The 20,300-nt window shown below is 37.8% G+C and overlaps 1 protein-coding gene across 2 annotated transcripts in view; it reads left to right on the top strand.

The window, feature by feature from the left end:
* The first annotated feature begins 3,188 nt into the window (after positions 1-3,188).
* TMEM196 (transmembrane protein 196) overlaps positions 3,189-20,300 on the top strand; it is a 51,800-nt gene continuing 34,688 nt past the window's right edge. Inside the window, exon 1 of one of the 2 annotated variants that reach the window (XM_027102643.1) lies at positions 3,189-3,335. In XM_027102643.1, the coding sequence (XP_026958444.1) occupies positions 3,189-3,335 (147 nt within the window). Of the gene's footprint in view, positions 3,354-20,300 lie in introns of both variants that reach the window. The other variant, XM_027102642.1, reaches the window with a different exon arrangement.

Genomic DNA, 20,300 nt, shown 5'->3' with positions numbered 1-20,300 from the left:
AATTGGGAGTGGGGATCTTTCCATCATTTAAAACTGCATGGAAAATATACTTTTTCTCCCAGAACAAGTAATGTAAGATATTTTTGAAAGTCCTAACAACATTGATCTTCATGTTGTTAAATACAAACAGTAACTTGTTCATGGTAACGATTGTTTTTATTTTATTCCTATAAATATTTCTGTTTTGGTGTGACTCATTGGTAGTCATTTATAAGTGATGATGGATTTAATTTCTTATTATTTTAAATTTTTAGTGGAATATAGGTGATTTACAAAATTTTGTCAGTTTCAGGTGTACAGCAAAGTGAATCAGTTATACATATACTTATATTCACTCTTTTTTAGATTCTTTTAGTATTGAGTAGAGTTCCCTGTGCTATACATTAGGTCCTTATTAGTTATCTGTTTTATATATAGTAGTGTGTATATGTCAATCCCAATCTTCCAATTTATCCCTCCCTCTCCCCACCCCTGGTAACCATAAGTTTGTTTTCTACATCTGTAAATCTATTCTGTTTTGGAGATAAGTTCATTTGTACCCTTTTTTTAGATTCCACATATGTGATATCATACATGTATATTTGTTTTTCAAAAAATGAAGATTGGTTATAGTCAAGCATATGATTAGGCTTTGGGTTTATAAGAAAACACATTTCTAGCCATTGCATTCAGAGATGAAAGCTCAATCATAATAATTTACTCATTTCTTTCTCTCTGGGAAATTCATCCATTGTTAACACTACCTCTAAAAATTAATTTTCCATCCTGTAAGTTACAGTCCTTTTTATATGGCTGCATTAACCAATCTATTATAACACTTACTATAACTTTCTCTTCCAATGGGGAAGAATATTAAAAAAAAAAAAAAGGAAAGCAGTGACTAAAGGCAAACAAAAAGGCCACATAGTTACTCCATTATTTCTACATATAAATTGGATCATTTAAATGACTTTTACAAGATTTAAATAAAATAAACTATCCTTCAGTAAAGCCAAAAACTATATGAAGGATTCTAGTGATTGGCTCTTTGGTAGACTGAGTTTTCAAGAAGTGGAAGGTGAATTCTCTAATTATTGAAAATAAACGTTTGAAGTTTTCTTCAAACATCACAGTAGCTGAAGACTCTTTAAGACTTATTAAGACTCTAATAATTCATAATTCTTCCTTCCTTGCTTTTTTTTAAGGGAAGAAGACTCAATTTTTCTAAAATGTGGAATATAAATACATCAAAAGGAAAATAAATTATACTGTACATTTGAATTTAAACTCTGAAAGAAGCTCTGAAACTTAAGAAAACGAAAACGGGCACATGATATAGATTGTATATCATTCCACTTTAGTGTTCTCAGCACTGGGGCCTTAAGAAAAAAAAAAGAAGCTTCTAATCAGAGGAAACTGCCCTGCTCTAGTCAGCATGCATTCAGAGGTCAAGATGCCCTGGTCTTGTGCAATGTGTTCTAACTCAATCCTCCTTTCTTCTGTTTTCCTTCAATCCATCTCCAAGTTCCCCAGAAACCAGTTTTTGAGAAAGATGACCCATAAACATCTTCTCATCCTCCCCACTCCCGAGATCTTCCTGATGGAATACCTTGGGATTTTTCATGAAGTAAAATCAGGGACATGAAACTGGCCCCAGACTCAGTGATACCCAGACTTCTAGAGTCCCACGTGCATCAGACTACAACACAAAAATACCTGAGCCATAGTTGGCCCTTGTTCTAAGGATTCTGATGAGGTCAAACTGTCATAAACAGTTGTGCAGTGAGCCAGATTTTTGTTTTTAATAATGCCCTTTCCAATGTAGTACTGAAATATACACATCTCTTGAATATGAGTGAGAACACGCAGTCCCAGGCATGTGGTCTGGTGATGCTACCTAGAACACGCATAGCTGCGCTGCTAGGGGAGAGCTGGGGAGGAACCGCGGGCACCTCCCCCGCAGGGGTGAGGCCCCAGCCAACTGCATCTTCCCAACCTTCAGACATGGAAGGTGACAGGTTGTGACAGCAGGGAGTGGCCAACTCCTTAAAGCAGGCTTGAGTGTAACTCTTCTTGAGAGAGGAGTTCCTTGGTGAGTGTTCTTTGGAGTCCTAGTGAATTTAGGAGTCTGTATTTCCTCCCTCCCCTGTGTTCTCTCTGCCTTTCTTTACACACTGTGCTCCCACGTCACCCTGTGTACACGCAGAAGAAAGTTTTATACAGAATGAGCCCCGTGTTGACGTAGGCATCCCCTCCCCTCCCATCTGGACAGAAGCCCAGAAGGCAGCGAGAGGGGGGTTGGGGGAATGCGAAGGTAGGGATCGCTTGGATCCCTGTGGTAAGCGTCCCGAGGCGGGGCCGATCAAGGTCCAGACTAGAGTATTGGTTCTGGACCCACAAATAGATCAAGCTTTTCCCTCCTCCATCACCCTCTTAAATCCCAATGAGGTCATTGCAATGAGAGAGAATCAGATCAAGAGACAAGAGGAGGAAGAGGACGACGACGAGGGAGAAGAAACCCAGACGGAAAAAGGCCATCAGACAAGGTCGCTTTTTCTGGCGACACAGAAACTGTGCGGAGTGTGGTGCTGAATCTCATCTGCCCGCTCAGCCTGGGGACCAAGGGACTCGTAGAAGCACTTTGTGTTACCACGAAAACAAAGGAAAGGAGACGAGAGGGAGAGAGAAGCTCTGAGCAGTTCCGCCTTGGATCTGGGGAAGCAAAGCTCATCTACTTGGCAAGGAAAGAAAGGGGAGCCTGAAAGGGTTTGGGAGGCTGAGGAGGGAGCGGGATTTCCCTGCGGAGAGTTGGGACGCGGCAGAACTCTGGACAGCGCCTCCCGAGCCGGATTCCAGGCTCGGGGCTCCGGAGCTCCGTGGCTCCTCCAGGGTTCCAGCTCCTTGTTGAAAGCCCTTTCTACCGGTGTGCTCTCCTCTCCTGGACTCCGACCACCGAACCGAACCGGGAAAATCCTTCTACGATCCCTGTCCGAACGTGCCAGGGGATGGAGCGACTCTGCCTCTGACCCGGTCAGGGAAGAGGGTCTCCAGTTCTGGAAATCCAGTCCTTGTGGATAATGCTTCGCCGGTGAAGAAAGAAAAGTTTTGGGGTCTGGTAGGGGGCAGAAGGGGTAAGGAGGATAGTGGAAGAAAGAAGGTGGATGGTTGGCTTCTCTCTCTGATCTGGAAGGAATGATGACCGAGGAAGGATGTGCACCAGCGGCCAGATTATTGGGAGCCTCTTGGTTCTCTCTGTGCTGGAGATAGGGCTGGGGGTGTCCAGCGTGGCCGTAGGAGCGGTCAGCTTCAGCCTGGCCCTCCGAGAGCACAAGCCGCAGCTTGGAGACTCGTCCCCGGTATGGAGCGGGGTGTGTGTACGTTGAGCCATTTCACTCTCTCTTTACCTCTTTACGGTGATGGTCAGTGTGTGTGCGTTAGTCACTCCCTCCCTGGGGAAGAAAATTATAAATCTCCTCCGGCTTGCATGTAGGTTCATGTTGGCAGGCTATACTTTATGTTGTCCTTTATTTATTAGTGTGTTTCCTTTTTTCTTACCTTGACTTGATACCAAATTAAATGGCTTTGTTTAAAGTTGGGGGGAGGGCAGTTTCCACCGGCTGAGTCTGCAAAAGCCTGCGGAGTGGTGCTGATTGGGGCATCACACCTGTCAAGGGCAGACTCACTTAATTTCTTTTACAAGGAAAATCAAAATGAAAGTGTCATATCATTTTCTTATACCAGGAACAAGCCAGGGTAGAATTGTGCGTTTATTTCTGGATAACAGTGCCCAAAGTACACTAAAGGCAACACCAGTATCACAAAAGGAGAAATGGGGTGTGAGTGTGAAAGGAGCATTTTATCCCAGAAAACACTGCTCTTAATTTTCCCTTGTTAGCGTCTATAGAACTCTTTTGTAAGTTCTAGGCAATAAGGTAAACAACAGATTATGATATGTAACATTCTAATTGAAGAATAACTCAGCTTAAAGAGTACCTAATGCTCAGAGAAAATGTCATAACTTTCTCTAGGTCAGAGGGCAGACCCAGTGAGCTTCTTGTTTATTTACTTTGGGTGAATCTCCAGGAAAGCTTTGGAGACCCATTCCTTCCACCAAGGATCAATAAAATAACTCAGCACTATTCCTAGTGTGAGCCTAATTGTGAAAATCAGCTTTTCTTCTCCTTTAAGTTATATAGCTGCTATATCCACATCCTTCTGGGTCTCTGGCTTGATTCTGTTTTCTCAGATAGTTTAATAGGATGTTATTCTGTCACAGATAATCAGTGAGTATAATTAACAGTCATGGCTTAGTCATGCTCTAGGTCACCGAGGAAAAAATTATTTATGAGTTAAAGAATAATTCTGAAGCAATTTACTTTTGAGAGAAGTTCTAGCATTCTTAAAACTGGCATACTTGTGCTTTAGAAAATTAGTTTTTATATTTTAACTTTTCAGAGTGAAGTGTTTTTAAATTACAGAAGTTATAAGAAGAAAGAAAAATGGTGTTCATCTCTAACATGGAATTTTTCTAGGAATCCTTGTTCTGAATTCAATAAGTTACCACCAACCTCAAATAATTACCTTTTTCTTTATTATGTAATTTTATCAATGTGTATTTTAAATTTAAGTATGAAAGACTAAAAGGCAAATCTTCAACCTAGTAATTTTCCATCTTATATGCAGTAGTGATTATTTTGAGATTTGTAGTATTATTACTTTATTATTATTATTATTTAAATAGAAATTATTAGACTTTAAAACTTCTATCAGACAACTGTCAAAATTAACTGTAATGTCAACATTTAAATCACGGGAAGAAAATGTGATCTTCTGGTGGCTTATGAGGAAGAAGCCTCAAATACTCTTCAAATCAATTCCCCTCTGAAATTCAAGAAACTGAGTAAATAAATGTAGGTTGTATCTAAATAGCATTAAAGTATCCAGTTTACCTTCAAGAATAAAAAAAAGTGGTTACATTTGCTTAGTGTCAAGTAAGAAAAATAATTAAATGATTTTTTCCTTTCTTTCCCAACTATTTACCATTATCTAGGTGAGTCGACATATGTGTATGTACAGAAAATGAAAATTCTGAAGCAGCTCAGTGAAAAGCAAATAAAATAATAATACAGTCATTATCATAAGGAATTATTTCCAGTTTTAACACTTTGTTTCCTTAGAGTAACCAAAATTCACCTAGGATTCTCAAATAATAGTTTCAAATTCTATTGTCTGATTCAGTTAAAAAAAAAAAATCCATATGATTGAATGAATGGATTTAAAACTTGAGTGCCCATAGATTTGGTCACTTTTATTAACTCAACATAAAAAATCAAATTTGTGAAGCTATAAATATCCAAATTTGATCTTTGTTTATCACATTATAGGCATGCTAAATTGATTTTTAAAATAATTTTTCAGAGGTCATTTATAATACAGACTGAATTCTCTCTTAATTCTGGCGATGATGAATTCATATAACCAGTATTTATAGAGGGCTTACCATATGCAAGGTGTTTTACTATTTAACACAAAGCCTATTAAGGTGAATCAGAATGCCTAGCAGAGGAAACAAGATGGGTATGTCACAAACTTTTATCAGTAGTGAGAAATTAGTTTGACTTCAGGGAGTTACAGGAGTAGATAAAGGGGAGAGAGGAAATACCCATGGGGGAACTATTATTTTTCTCTTGATCTTTAAAGTTTATTGAAACTTGGAATTAATGTATCACAGTGTTAAGTAATGTATCACAGTATGAAATCTGGAGTTTGCCTGGGTACAAATCGCAGCTCAGCCATTAGCCATTTACTGTCTGGATGACTAGCCAAAGTTTCCTCATACTCTGTAAAATAGGGTTGCTAGAAGTCGCAAATGAAATAATGCTCTTAGTAAAATGCATGGTATGTAGTAAGCACTGAATAAATGCAAACAGCTAGTACTGGGTGCATAGACTAACAGTAAAGGGCATGAGAAAGAGAAACTTTTAGGCAGCAAGGATGAAGACAAAAAACTGGGACAGGATGGGTTGTGTTTCAGGTAGAATAGGCTCTTCTATTTTTCTGGGGCTTACGTGCGTGAGGGAGAGATAAGGATGGAAAGAGTGGAAGGGACCAGACCATGGGAGGCTGCGTGCCAGTCTAAGGCAATAGATTTATTTCCTCACAGTTTTAATATAATAATAATAATAACACCAATTTTTAGTTCCCAAAGAGACTGCAGGAATATGCAGCAGAAAACTAGATTGAAAACTACTAATCTCTTTGGTATTTGGTGAATTTAAAATCTGTGTTATTTATAAACACTGGATGGGATTTTATGTTAATTAACCTTTCAGGTCATAGTGTATAATCAGAGTGTGTTTTGATTGGTGCCATGAAGTTTTTTCAACACAAATATCATTATTGCCAGATTTTGAATTAAATTTTAGAAGCCAATGGAAATAAAAACTGCACTACGAAGGGATTACTTATTATAATGGACCTCAACATCATAAGCTTTTTTCTAGGTCAAATGCACTAAGAGTTCAGGCAACTATTTGATTATTTGGACTTAAATTATTATTGGATATTTTTGGATTATTGGAAAAATTATTGGACCAAAATTTTTTTATTGTATTTTATTGTGATAAGAACACTTAACAAGAGATCTTAGCAAACTTTTAAATGTACAATATGTTATTGTGGACTATAGGTACAATGCTGTGCATCAGATCTCTAGAGCTTATTCATCTGATTAAATGAAATTTTATGCTCCTTGATCCATAACTCCCATTTCCTTCTCCCCACTACCCCCTGGAAGTCACCATTCCACTCTTTGATTATGTAAACTTCACTATTTTACATTCCTTATATAAGATGAATCATGCAGTATTTGTTTGTATGTGATTGGCTTATTTCATTTAGTATAGTGTGCTCAGGTTCATCCATGTTTTCACACATGACATAATTTCCTTCTGACTTTCCTTCAGAATTAAGGCTGAATCGTATTCCATTGAATGTATATACCATATTTTCTTTACATATTCATCTGTTGATGGACATTTAGGTTGTTTCCACATCTTGGCTATTGTGAATAGTGCTGCAATGAACATGAAATGCTAATATATCTTTGAGATCCTGATTTCATTCTTTTGGCTAAATACCCAGAAAAAGGATTGTTGGATCAAATGGTAGTTCCATTTTAAGTTTTTTGAGGAACCTCCATGCCGTTGTCATAGTGGCTACACCATTTATCATTCTCACCAACAGTGTGCTAACGTTCCAATTCATCCACATTCTTGCCAACGCTTTTTAAGTGGCTTAAAAAAAGAAAAAGGGCTTAAAATCCACAAGGTGGATGCTTATACGGACTATCTCCAGTCACTATTTCACAATCAGGCAAAGGGTACGTCCTGGGACCAGTCTAAAAGATGTGGGCAATTAGAAGGAACAATTACTTAACTATAATTTCATAGTGAAAGAAAGCTATAAATGCCTTACAGGATTTTGGCCGCCTCCTGATTCTTTGTTACAGTTTATATAGACACCTCCTTGAGAGCATGAAAGAATACATTATTACTAGATAACAATAAATGAACCATTGAGTAAACTGCTTTGGAAAAGACATAGGCATGGTGCAATATAATTGACGTGTAAGGTATATTGACAGGGAGTTCAATAGAAAGGGCTATGTTTCCAAGCCGCTGTGGGATAGTCATTTTTCTCAGTCTCCAGTGAACAACTAAAAAAATGTACGGAAATATCTACATTAGAGAAGTCATGTAAATATTCAGCTTAAAACCGAATGGGGAAACAGCTGCTGCTGTAAGACACCTCTCTCTTTGTTTTTCTGTTGGAGGTGGAGAGGGTAGAAACCCTGTGATAAAAATATTTGAAAATCAGATAAGTTAGACAATTATCTAAGTTAGGCAAGTCAAACAGGGGAGGTATGGTAACTACTTTTTATACCATAAAACAAAGTCCTCGAAACACATATAAAACCATATGTTACTGTCATAAAGTCAAAATAAAAGTACAAATTAATACTTCTGACAAAGATACTCAATATCTTGGAAATTCGTATGGTTTTGCCCTAACAACCCAAATAGCTTTTGAAGCAATGTTGATTTCATGTTGTACTATTAACAGTTCATCAATGAAATATCTAGATTTCAACAATGACTCTTATAATGTTAATTAGTGATCATGATTTTTAGTGCCAATATTGCAACTCAAGAAGCAATTGAAAGTTCCATTAGTTCATGATCTGTTATTAAATATTGGAAAAAGTTAAGGCAAAAATAAAATATTAGTGGTTAAGTATATCACCTTGGCGGACAGGGTGCCTTGAGCTATTTATCCTATAGAAATAATACTAGACATGATTTATTCATGGTTAACTATGGTCCATATGCTTTCTTATACATTTTATTTCTAATTTTAACATCTTTGTGAACAATGTAGTGTTTTATAAAATTTATGTAGGAAAAAGAACTTACCTAGGGTCCACCATTATTTAATCAGCTGAGTTAGTATTTAAAGCCAGAGCAGTCTTATTTCAAAATCTGTACTTCTTTGACTGCATTGTGTGGAACATGGGATATTTTCATGAGAAAGTCATTCACTGAGGCCTGACCTCATTATTTGCTCCCATCCCTGAATCTACGAGTCAGGCAGGATGGCATAAAAGCCAGGTCCCGATCACTGTTTGTATTTATTTTCCAGAAGAGACTGATATAGTCAACTGATGAACAACACAACCCCAATGTTCTCAAAAGAGTGTGAGATAATAGATTAAATTGTTCCTATCCATAAAGCTTAAGCTTTAGCCTTGAAAAATAAAGCTAAATTATGCATCTCAAATAATCATTAAATATTATGAGGCCAAATCAGGAAGACACAAAATAACATATTTGTTTAAATATGTTCAGAATGAGAGATATCAATGAAGGATCAAGGGTATTCTTCCTCATGGTGGGAGAACTGTACCCAGGCCTTGGAGATCGGTCAGATTTCCAGTGGGCAGAGGAAAGAAGATGCTGTGCTAAGCAGTTATTAGTATGTGTAAAATCATGGAAGGGATAATAAATTGGAGAGTTTATGGAGGATTGAGGAGACTGAACTTGTTAGAGCAAAGACATGTTCACAGAAAAGCTGGTAAGTGACGATCTACCTCATCTGAATAGGATGGGTCCAGCTTCAAAAGGGTCCTGAAAGAATGGTAAGACTAGTCTGCTCTTGATTCCCAACTAAGCTTGGTGAGTTCTACTCGCTAGAACTTGGCGGTCATGAGGCCAAGGCAGTGGAGCCAGGCATTGCTGCTCAATTTCAAGGCAAAACACCAGCCCTTGGTTCCAAGATGTGTATGCAGGATCAAGAGAAAGACTTGAAGGAAATCTTGAGACTTGAGGGAAGTGAAAATCTTTCATCACAAACCTAACTCCAGCTTCAAATGGCTTTCCTATTATTGACGGTGGATTTGTAAGATCATAAGTTCCTTTTGTTCAATTATTCTTACGGCTGCCTGTCATATAAAAGTAAGAGTTCATTTGTGTAACTGGAAGTATTGGCATGACACACAGAGATGAAAACAGGTTTTGGAGGTATTAAGACTTGGGTTCACATTCTAGCTCTAGTATTTTCTAGTTGTTTAAGTTTGAATGATTTGAATTATCTAACTGAGCAGTCAGCTAACTCATTGGTAAAATAGCAATCCTACTCCTTATCTCATGGAGTTTTCTAAAAATTAAAAGTAGGACTTCCATAAAGGGCTTGATAAATTTTAGGTATTCAGTAACTGTGACTGGCCCACAACAATGACTGCACGCTTTTGCCATATCTCTGGAAAAATCCATTTTCTGTGTGTGGTTTCTATTGTGCATTATAGACATTTTATTTCTATACATTTCTGAAGGGGAGCTTATTGTAAGACTGTTGATGAAATTGACCTTGGACTCAAGACTTAGTAACATTTAGGTCATATATCCTCTCTTAGAAAATATGTACTAGTCATAACTGATTTTGGGCATTAGTAGTAGTAGTGATTTAGTGTGCTTGTCCCAGGGTCCCAGGAATATTTTCTAGGTCAGTATTGAGGTAAAGAAGTATAATTTTTGTTTGTTCTATCAAATACAGATGTGTTCTTGATTTTCTCATTAATTTTGCTGGGCTGTTGGAATTTTTAGTTCTTTCTCTACTTGTTTTCTGCCAATTAATCTCCTACATGGATTACTCTGAAGAATTTAAATAATAATTAATGATAATAATAATGACATAAATAATAACAACAATGGCAGCTTATGTTTATAATATACTACATTGCCTAAGAATTCCACCTACTTTTGTTATACCACTTAGCAGGTGAGTTTCTTCACTTAAGGGATGAGAACCTAAAGGATTTAGGATTCAGTGATTTAAGATCGGAAAGCAACAGGTGTAGGGTAGAAACCTAAATCACCTGAAGAAAGAATGTATATGTATGTGTGTGTCAGTGTGTGTATGCATGTGCCCATGCAGGTGCTCATACAGGTACAGTGGAGATCGAGAGACAAGTAATTCCTAGGAGGAAGTCGATAATTATCACTGATACGCAGTATAAGCTGCATTTAGGCTGCTAGTGCCCTGATTTGGGGGCAAGTTCACAACGTCAGCTGCCTCTTATCTCCATAACTGGCAGGCTTTCAGAAACTGCCAGGCATGTTGGATGGACGTTCATTCGTGGTGTTGACAATTCTTAGGAAGAGTATAACTTCTACCCTCCAGTCCCCTGTAGCCCCTGGATATTTTCAACTCTGAGAGGACAGGCCACAAATCATAGACTCAAAGCTGGCATGTACCCAAGGAAGTATCTTTTTACCTTTCCTCTTCACCAAAGCCATCTTCTACATTTTTAACTTTATTAGGTCTTCCACATGTATCAAGTTGTGAGCTTGATATTTGAATGTTGCCCAAATACAGTATTTAAGTTAATATTATTTATATGACACGAAGGAATCCTAAACATAAAAATACAAGTGAAATCATTGCAAATTGGGATAGCCCACATTAATGTAAAACTACCTTAATTTACATAAAAATACTTATTAAGTTGTTATTATGATATATATAGAGCTCCTGTAAAATGTATATAAGAAGTTTATGCTACTTTAATAAATAGAATGTCATGGACAGCATTATCTATATCTGGATGTTGAATATTGATTGCATCTTCCTTTACTTCCCTCCGGAACTAATCATTTTTTAAAATTTTAAGTAAGTTTGAATTTTAAAATTCATTTATATGTTATATTTAGCTAAAATAGCAAAACTTTGGACTCAGGAGATAAACTCTTCTGATTTTTTCCTGCTATCTATGAAATAGTTTTATTTTGTTTTGTTTTAATAACTAACATGAATAATGACTATACCTAAGATTTACTTGGACAATTGCCACTTAAATATACTGCAAATTCAAAGTCCCTCTTGCTGAAAATTTACAAGTTTAGTTAAAATTTTCCTTGCTACTTCTGGAGCAGAAATAGCTCGAACATCAAAAAGCCTTATTCACTTAGCATACTCAAAATATTGAACAGATTATTTTTTAAAAAGAAAAACTATCACAAAGAGTAGTTGTAACAAAATACAATGCATAATTCATTAAATACAAGAAAGATTGCATTACCTGAACCCTGAGTGGGGGTGTGAAGGAATGAATGGCATTCTGAGCATCAAGGCTGATTCTTTTGAAGAAAGAAAGAATTCCACACTGAGGATTTGGGTCCCAGTAAGAAGTTTCTGAGATTTTTGGACTTGGGTTCATTTAGAAGAGCTTGGCCTGCCAATCAGCCTCATACCATCTATGTTTGGTGCTTCTGAAATTCATTCTTGCGTGTTGATAGTTTCATTCAGTTACTTTACAGTCTCTGCAAAGCTTTCTTTCACTACTTGCTTTGCATCCCCATTTACTTCTGCGGGGTTTTTCTTTCCATTTCTCCCTTGAGTGCTTGGTTTAATTTCTTTATTTGCTCTGGTTGCCTCTTACCCCATGCTGTCTGCTAGGCTACCAAGATGGCCTGGTGCTAATGGAGGACTGCTTGCTTATCGCATCAGCATAGCTCTTGTACACTTTATCCTCTTGGTATTTTATTTTCCTGTGAAGGTGATTATATTTGTGAGAGGTAATGGCTCTATTGATAAAAAGTGTACATTTACCCTTTCGCAGTTGAACTTTTAAATTTTTTTAAGTTTCAAAATTTCCTGGAGTGGAAGAAACAGTATATGGATCAATGTATATAAATGCCTTACTTTATTTCAGTGTTCTGTTTTGGGATGGAAAACAAGAAATTAGATCTAGCTTAAGGGAAAAAAGAACACTGCGTATTAGCAGGATCTTCCATAGACTAAGAAAAGAAAGGACTATAAATAGGAAAGTAGAAAAGTGACTTATTTTAAAAATGAATGCTTTGCTAAAAATGCAGAATAATTGGGAGAGGGGAAAGCAGAGGCCATTGAGGATATCTATAAATGTAATAAAGGCAGAAAAAGCCCAGGAAACTGAGTTGTTAGATAGCATGGTCAGGGCCTGGGAACCCCCCAGGGATTAGGCTTATGAAAATGGGGCCAAATCAACGTTGAAGTCAGTGACAAAGACACTTGATCAGCCTGAGCTACATGGTCTACACTGGGTTGGGATGAGTCAAGAAGAGGAATGACAGCATGGTATGGAGGAAGAGCTATGGAAAATGAAGAGAGTCAAGTTCCTGTTCCCATTCTCATCAGCCATATGCTATTCTCCTCAATTCACTTTCTTGTAAGATTTCGTTAACAAGTATTGATTCCACAGCTATGACATTCTGTGCTCCGAGTTAGGTTCTGAGGATTTAGCAGTGAATAAAATTGTCATGATCCCTGGTCTTCTGAAGCTTAATTTAAAAGGAATTCCCTGGTGGTGCAGTGGTTGAGAGTCCGCCTGCCGATGCAGGGGACACGGGTTCGTGCCCCGGTCCAGGAAGATCACATGTGCTGCGGAGCGGCTGGGCCCGTGAGCCATGGCCGCTGAGCCTGCGCGTCCAGAGCCTGGGCTCCGCAATGGGAGAGGCCACAGCAGTGAGAGGCCCGCGTACCGCAAAATAAATAAGTAAATAAATAAATAAAAATAAATAAAATAAAAAGGAATATAGACGATGAACAAATAATGCACAAATTAACAATTAAAGGTTGTACCTGTTAAATAGGAGAAGTACAGGCTTATGAAGACTATAACAGTTGTCAATAATGGGAGAATAAGAAAATGCATCTCTAAGGAAGCAATATTTTCTGAAGGATGATGAGGCATTACCCAGATAAAGAGGGAAAAAGCATTGTTCCAACCAGAGGGAATACCGTGTGTAAAGACTCTGAGATAGAAAAAGATCCATGTGTTTGAGAAACTGAAAGAAGGCCAGGGTAACTGGAGCATGACTAGTGAGTAGGAGGAGATATAAGGCACTGGGTGAGGTGAAGAGACACACGTGGGGATGAAAATCACTTCAGGCTTTATACATACGGTACAATGTTTTTATTTTCTCCTAATTATATTAGGAGCCACCAAAAGATTTTAAGCAGGAAAGTAACAGGATTATACCTGCATTTAAAGACGCTCATTTGGGGCTGCATTTAAAAAAAATTTTTTTGGAGTCAGACAAGTTCTTAACTTGCCACAAATTAAGTCACAAGTCTAGTTAGGAGGCTGCTAGGGTGTATGAAGCAATAGTTACATGGATGAGAGTTAAAGAATAAAATAAAAATAGAAGAAGAACAGATATTTGAGATACACAGTTGACAAGACTTTGTGTTTCATTAGATGCCATTGTAAAGTATTAAGAATGAGCCTCAGATTTCAGGACTGAGCGACTGATAGGGTCCTATTTACTCTTGAGATTAGGGGATTAGAGAAGGAAAAACTGTGTGTGTGTGTGTGTGTGTGTGTATGTGTGTGTGTGTAGGGGATAATTGTGTATGGTGGAAGAGATCAAGGATTTATTTGTGATCTGTTAAGTTGGAGGTGCCTGTGAGACATCCAAATGGAGAGATGCTGTGGGCTATTAGATGGGTCTAGATTTCAGGGCTGGAAATCTAAAAATGGGAGTAGACTGTAAATACATTAAATACATTTAAAGGTATTTAAAGCCACATGACTTGTAGAAACCACCCAAAACAATGCCTTCAGTTACTGTTATATTCAGAAGCTGGACATTCAGAATTTACTATAATACTCAGAAGTAGAAAAAAGAGACTGAGAAGTTGTGACCAGAAAAATATGCTAAAGACCAGGAGAGTGTGGTATCCCAGAAGCCCAAAGGAGAGAGGTTCCTTGTAAGATGTGGAGTGAAATGTGGAAGTCATTACTTACTTTAGCAAGAGAAGATGAAATAAAACAGGGTATAGAAGGCAGTCTGAAGTCTGAGAGAGAACGGGAAGTAAAAATGCAGAAATAGTAAGTGTAGAAGCTTGGCAGTAAAGGGAAGATGGAGTAGAGAGAAAGAACCATCAGTAGAAAAAGATTTGGAGTCAAGGAAGGCTTTCACTTTTAAGGGAGATTTTGGAACACTTCGGCATGCTGATGTGAATAATGGAGTAGAATAGGAGAGTTATAAAGGGGGAGAAAGAAAGTCTTTGAGTAAGTGAAGGGTGATTGAATTTAGAGCTAAAATGGAGGTTTTGTGTTGATAAGTTTTATCTTTGTTTCATGTAATAAAGCAAGATAATATGAGTTAAGATGCAGAGCTTGTCACACCTAATGGCGAATAGAGAGAGGATTCTCTGATGGCTTTTGTGTTTTCTGTCTAATTTGATATCTGTCAATAGCTAAGGGTAGAGAAGAAACATGTCTGGTTTGACTCTGAGAACATGATTAAAATGTCTTCTCTCCCTCTTGATGGAGAATTATAATTAAGTCACACAATATGAACAGGATAGAGACATAAAAATAATTTATTCCAAATTCATCATTTTACAGATAACTAAACTGAAACCCAGAGAATTAGCACTGGTGGCTAACTACAGAACCAGGACAAGAGTCCAAGTCATCTAATTCTTGGTCTAACACTATTTGCACAGATGCCTCAAAACATTAAATATCCTTAAAATAAGTGTTCAACCAAAAGGATAATGAAATTATGTGGCTATGCCCCAAACTGAACAGGAATGATCTCAAATTATTGGCACTGCTAACTATCATGGAGATGTAGTAATTATTTTAACAAATTTCAGGGGTTTCCTCCCAGTTGGGAGTTTCAAGGAAACAGCTTTCCAAAGAAATTGTGACGTGTTCTCCATGGTGCTTTTCCAAACTGACTGAGATAAGCTAATTTTTTTTTTTTTTCCCCACATTGGGTCTTCGTTGCTGCATGTGGGCTTTCTTTAGTTGCGGCGAGCGGGGGCTACTCTTTGTTGCGGTGCGTGGGCTTCTCACTGTGGTGGCTTCTCTTGTTGAGGAGCACTGGCTCTAGGCACGTGGGCTTCAGTAGTTGCAGTGCACGGGCTCAGTAGTTGTGGCTGGCAGGCTCTAGAGGGCAGGCTCAGTAGTTGTGGCTCACGGGCTTAGTTGCTCCACGGCATGTGAGATATTCCTGGACCAGGGATTGAACCTGCGTCCCCTGCATTGGCCAGCAGATTCTTAACCACTGCGCCACCAGGGAAGTCCCCAAGCTAATTTTTAAAAGTTACTAATGTTTCCAAACCCACAAAAGCTAGTGATCAATTTAGGTAAGTAAGCAGACTGCCTTCAAGAAGCCTTTAAAAACAAATTCCAAAGCTCATTTATCAAGCTTTATGCATTTGTAGAGCTTGAACAGGGAATGTCAAAGTCCTGTAGTTATGAATATTTTCTCTCTGAGGCTATTCTTTTTAAGTCAAACACCTAGAAATCAAAATTAAGTCAGATTTAGTACAGTTTGCCTAAAGTGGCTAGAAACAAATATGCGTATGTTTACATATATATTATATATATGTATGTATGTAAAATGCCTTTATCCAACACTGTTGTAAAAATTGTCAAAATATTTTATAATGATAAATTTCTTTAAAGGGCCACACTAAAAAAAAGGTGCTCTTTTCCATAAATGTATCTTTGGCCATGAATATAGCAGAGTGTACTTACTAGTGATGGGATGAGCTGAGTTTTGTAGTGTGACATTATGAAATTAAAATACCATTATGAAAGGTTAGCAATTTTCACCACCTTTGTACCCCAATTACTTGTAGTTGAAGGAAAGGATTTTCTCAAAGGAACTGTTCATTTGGCGAAAGAGGTGTAACTTTAACTTGTAATTTTTGCTAATGTCTTTTCAGCTCTAGCCAAGGGGTATCGTCAAACATCTTTGGCTCTCAGACCTTCAGAATAGTCTCTTAGAGGGATACTTGGGGAGTTAATAAAATATCGAATTGGAAGTATTTACTGCGTTAAAAGATGCAAGTTTGGCAGACATGCAATGGGTTATCAGGAAACTTAGGCGTATAGAGAACAAGTTGTCTCTAGAGCTCGCACACAACTGAAACTAACTAATTTAGGAAATCATTGTATCTCTTGGGTGATATTTGGTGGTTGAGGGGGGCACTTGTTTTTCTTTGACTTGTGACCGTAACTAGGATTAGGTATTCTCTAGATTTACACAAATAGAGTAGCCACTAGCCACATGTGGCTCCCGAGCACTTTAAACGTGGCTAGTCTGAGTTAAGATATAAGGATAAAATGCACACTGGATTTCAAGGACTGAGTAGGAAAAAAACGACATATAGTACCTCAAGTTTTTTAATGTTGATTTCATGGAAAAATGATGATAGTGTGAATATATTGAGTTAAATAAAATATATTGTTAAAATCTTCACCTTTTTCTTTTTAATGTGACTACCAGAAAATGCAAAGTTATACATGTGGCTCACATCTGTGGCTTAGGTTAAATTTCTGTTAGACAGCTCTCATCTAGATACTTTTTTCTCATCAAAAACAAGTAGTCAGCTGGTCAAGAAAATTGTCAAGCTTTGTTTACCTAAGACGTGAACTATAGATGAGGAATGCCTCTTAGACAATTTGAGTTTTTTGTGAACTGGGAAGGCTGTGTTGGCTTAGTCAGCTGGTAGAGACACTAGAAGCAGCTAAGTGTTACAGTACAGCATTTTCCAGAATGGATACCTCAGGAGTCTGCTCCCATGACACAAGTCTTTCAACCTCTGTTTTTTAAATGGTGAAATCAAAGACTCTGTGTGACTTTTTGTTAAAGGGATTTCAAATATTATTTGGCAAGTATCAAAAGTGTTTTGGGGGCTTCCCTGGTGGCGCAGTGGTTGAGAGTCCGACTGCCGATGCAGGGGACCACAGGTTCGTGCCCCGGTCCGGGAGCATCCCACATGCCGCGGAGCGGCTGGGCCCGTGAGCCATGGCCGCTGAGCCTGCGCGTCCGGAACCTGTGCTCCGCAACGGGAGATGCCACAACAGTGAGAGACCCGCATACTGCAAAAAAAAAAAAAAAAAAAAAAAAAGAGTGTTTTGGGAGAGAAGAAGCTTTTTCCCACTTCTTTTACTAACCTGAAATTAATTCATTCATTTATCCATTCATCAACATATATTCATTGAACTTTTTGTATGTGTGAGGTCCTCTGTTAGTGCTAAAGTTTTAAAGATTAAAATACATAACACCTGACAAGAAGGAGTTCAAGAACTTTTAGAATGACAGCTATATAGTGAATAATTACCATAAAAAATGGTCAGTGCATCAGTGTTATAATAGACATGAATATATTTTGTTAGGTTCTGACTAGGAGTACATAGAGAGGTTGAAAAGGCTTCACAAATAATGGATCTTGATATTTAAAAAATAATTTTCCAAATAGAGGGAGAAAATAAACATTTATTGGCACCTGCGATGTCCCACAGTCAAGGCTAAGCACTATCACATGGGTTGTTTCTTTTAATTCCATAATCAGGTGATATTAGTATTAGTCTCCTCATTCTTATAAAAGGAATGGAGAATATCATTTTATTATAAATGATAGAATGTGTCAGAGAGCTATGATATATGTCATGGTAGATACTGGAGAAATATTGGGTACATATGGTCAGTACTGGAGAAGTGTCTGCTGAAATTGAGTGGAGAAAAAATAGGGTTGCTTGGTTTACAGATCAGAGAATGTCAGAGCAGGGAGAACGTCACAAATCCCATCCAGTTCAAATCCCTCCTTTTAAAGATGAAGCCCAGAGAATTCAATTGACTCACCTAATATAATTAAATGACAAAGGAAGACTGAATGAGAGCCTTTTTGCTTTTTTCTCAGTAGTGCATGGCCAAAACTTGTTAAGCCCATGACTACAGAAAGTAATTCTATCACAAGCTGCACTTTGATAACAACACATTATTTACTGCTCATCATTTACTGCAAGCTTTCAGCTTATTTGTACAAGATTCCTTTCTGTATTCTACTATTTAGAGTTGGAATTACAATATTATTGCTAATTTTTCACATAATTTCTCCTGTTTTGAAATTCTGATGATTTTCCCTCCTCTTTCCTTGCTTTCCTAAATATGTGTTCCTTTAACAAGACCCATCTTGTTGAGATAGCTATGGTGATCTAAAGCTTCAGGATATACACAGGACCCTAGAGCTTCCCAATAAATCAATTTGACAGATAATTACTGGTCTTTAAATGAAGTTGCTTTGCTGAGAATTTGAAGATAGATAATTATCTGGACTCTGGATTTAAGGGTTTTATAGTTGGTGGGGGAAATACATGTAAACAATAACAGATATTGAACATGAATTCCTCTAAGTGCTTTACACCTATTATTTTGTCTAATATTTATAGCAATTCTATGAAGTATGTTCTCTTATGTATTTAATTAAAGGGAAAACTGTAGCAAATTATTTAAGTAACTTTCTCAAAGTCACACAGCTGGAAAATGATGGAGCCATGATTCAAACTCAGCCAATTCGATTCTAGAGCAGTCATTCTTAATCACTAAACTATTGATATATTGACTCCTACTAATCCAAATAAGTAGAGTTAAATACAGAATGCAGTGTATGAAAATCCTGCGAAAGGAAAGTGAAGAGGGAGACAGATGGCGCAAAGGAAAGTGAAGAGGGAGACAGATGACTTCATGGAGGATGTGTTTTAGTGGCAAGTCTGGAAAAATTGAAGTAGGGAGGGCTTGATGGGAGGTGAGGAAAGAAAGACCTTTCAGGTTGGTGGAGACATGCTCCGTGGAGAGCTTGAGAATGGTAGAGGATATTGGTTTCAGAGCACAGAATATGAAGAAAGAAGAGAATCTGAAGAGGTAGGGTTGAGCTAACTGTTAGAAACTTGAGTACTATACTATGGGATTTGAACTTACACTTTTTAAGAAATGGACAGGTACTAAAAACGTTTTAAAGGTTTTGAGGATATAAGTAACAAGAGTCAGTGTATTTTAGGAATAATCACCTAGGAAGCAGTGTGAAGAATTAGAGCTAGGGGCACTATGAATATCTTTCATATTAAAATTTAGAATCAGAATGAAGGTAACTCCCATAGGAATGGACATTAAAAGGGCATATGTGTCTCAGAGCGGCTGGGCCCATGAGCCATGGCCGCTGAGCCTGTGCGTCCGGAGCCTGTGCTCTGCAACGGGAGAGGCCACAACAGTGAGAGGCCCGCGTACCGCAAAAAAAAAAAAAAAAGGCATATGTGAGCAACTTTATGGAGATAGATTCAACAAGACTTGGTGGGAAGCAGGTTATGAAAAATGAGGGTGGAAGAGATTGGAAATTAAGGCTGCCTTTCTGCCTGGGTTAAAGAGAATGAGAGAGTTTCACTGAGATCAAGAAAACAAAAATGGAGGCATGTGTGGACGGCAAGAAAACAAATTAAGTTTAGACAAGTTGTGCTTTGTTAAGTCATTTATTCACAAAATATTCACGTGTCAATTTATAACAGACTTTGTGTTACATACTGGGAATACAATAAAGAACAAGATGATGAGGTCCCGACCTCAAGACAGCTACAGTCTATGGTAGGGAGGCAAACATTAAACAGATAAGTGTAGAGATAAGTATTTAATTACAGTGCTACAAAGGAAAAAGTCAGGATGCCATCAGAGCTTAAAATGGGAGCTCAATCCAGAAAGTTAAGGAATTCTTCCGTGAAGAAGTAATATTTAGGCAGTCATTTTTAGGTCCTATTTAGATCAGGGATAGTACTTAGCCAAAGAAGAATAGGACTATTTCAGGCTAAGGAAACAGCATATTCCAAGTCCTTTCCTTGAGTGGGATGAATTCCAAGAAGTTAAGAGAGAGATGAGTGAATGTTGAGGTTGTAGAAGAAGGCAGATCATGAAACAGTTTATAAACCATGC

This window comes from Aethalodelphis obliquidens, unplaced genomic scaffold, assembly GCF_003676395.1.
Source record: "Aethalodelphis obliquidens isolate GAN/ISIS:26980383/991018 unplaced genomic scaffold, ASM367639v1 scaffold5, whole genome shotgun sequence".
NCBI lineage: Eukaryota > Metazoa > Chordata > Mammalia > Artiodactyla > Delphinidae > Aethalodelphis > Aethalodelphis obliquidens.
Note: the sequence above shows the minus strand (reverse complement) of the source record. Positions and strands in the feature narration are given on the sequence as shown.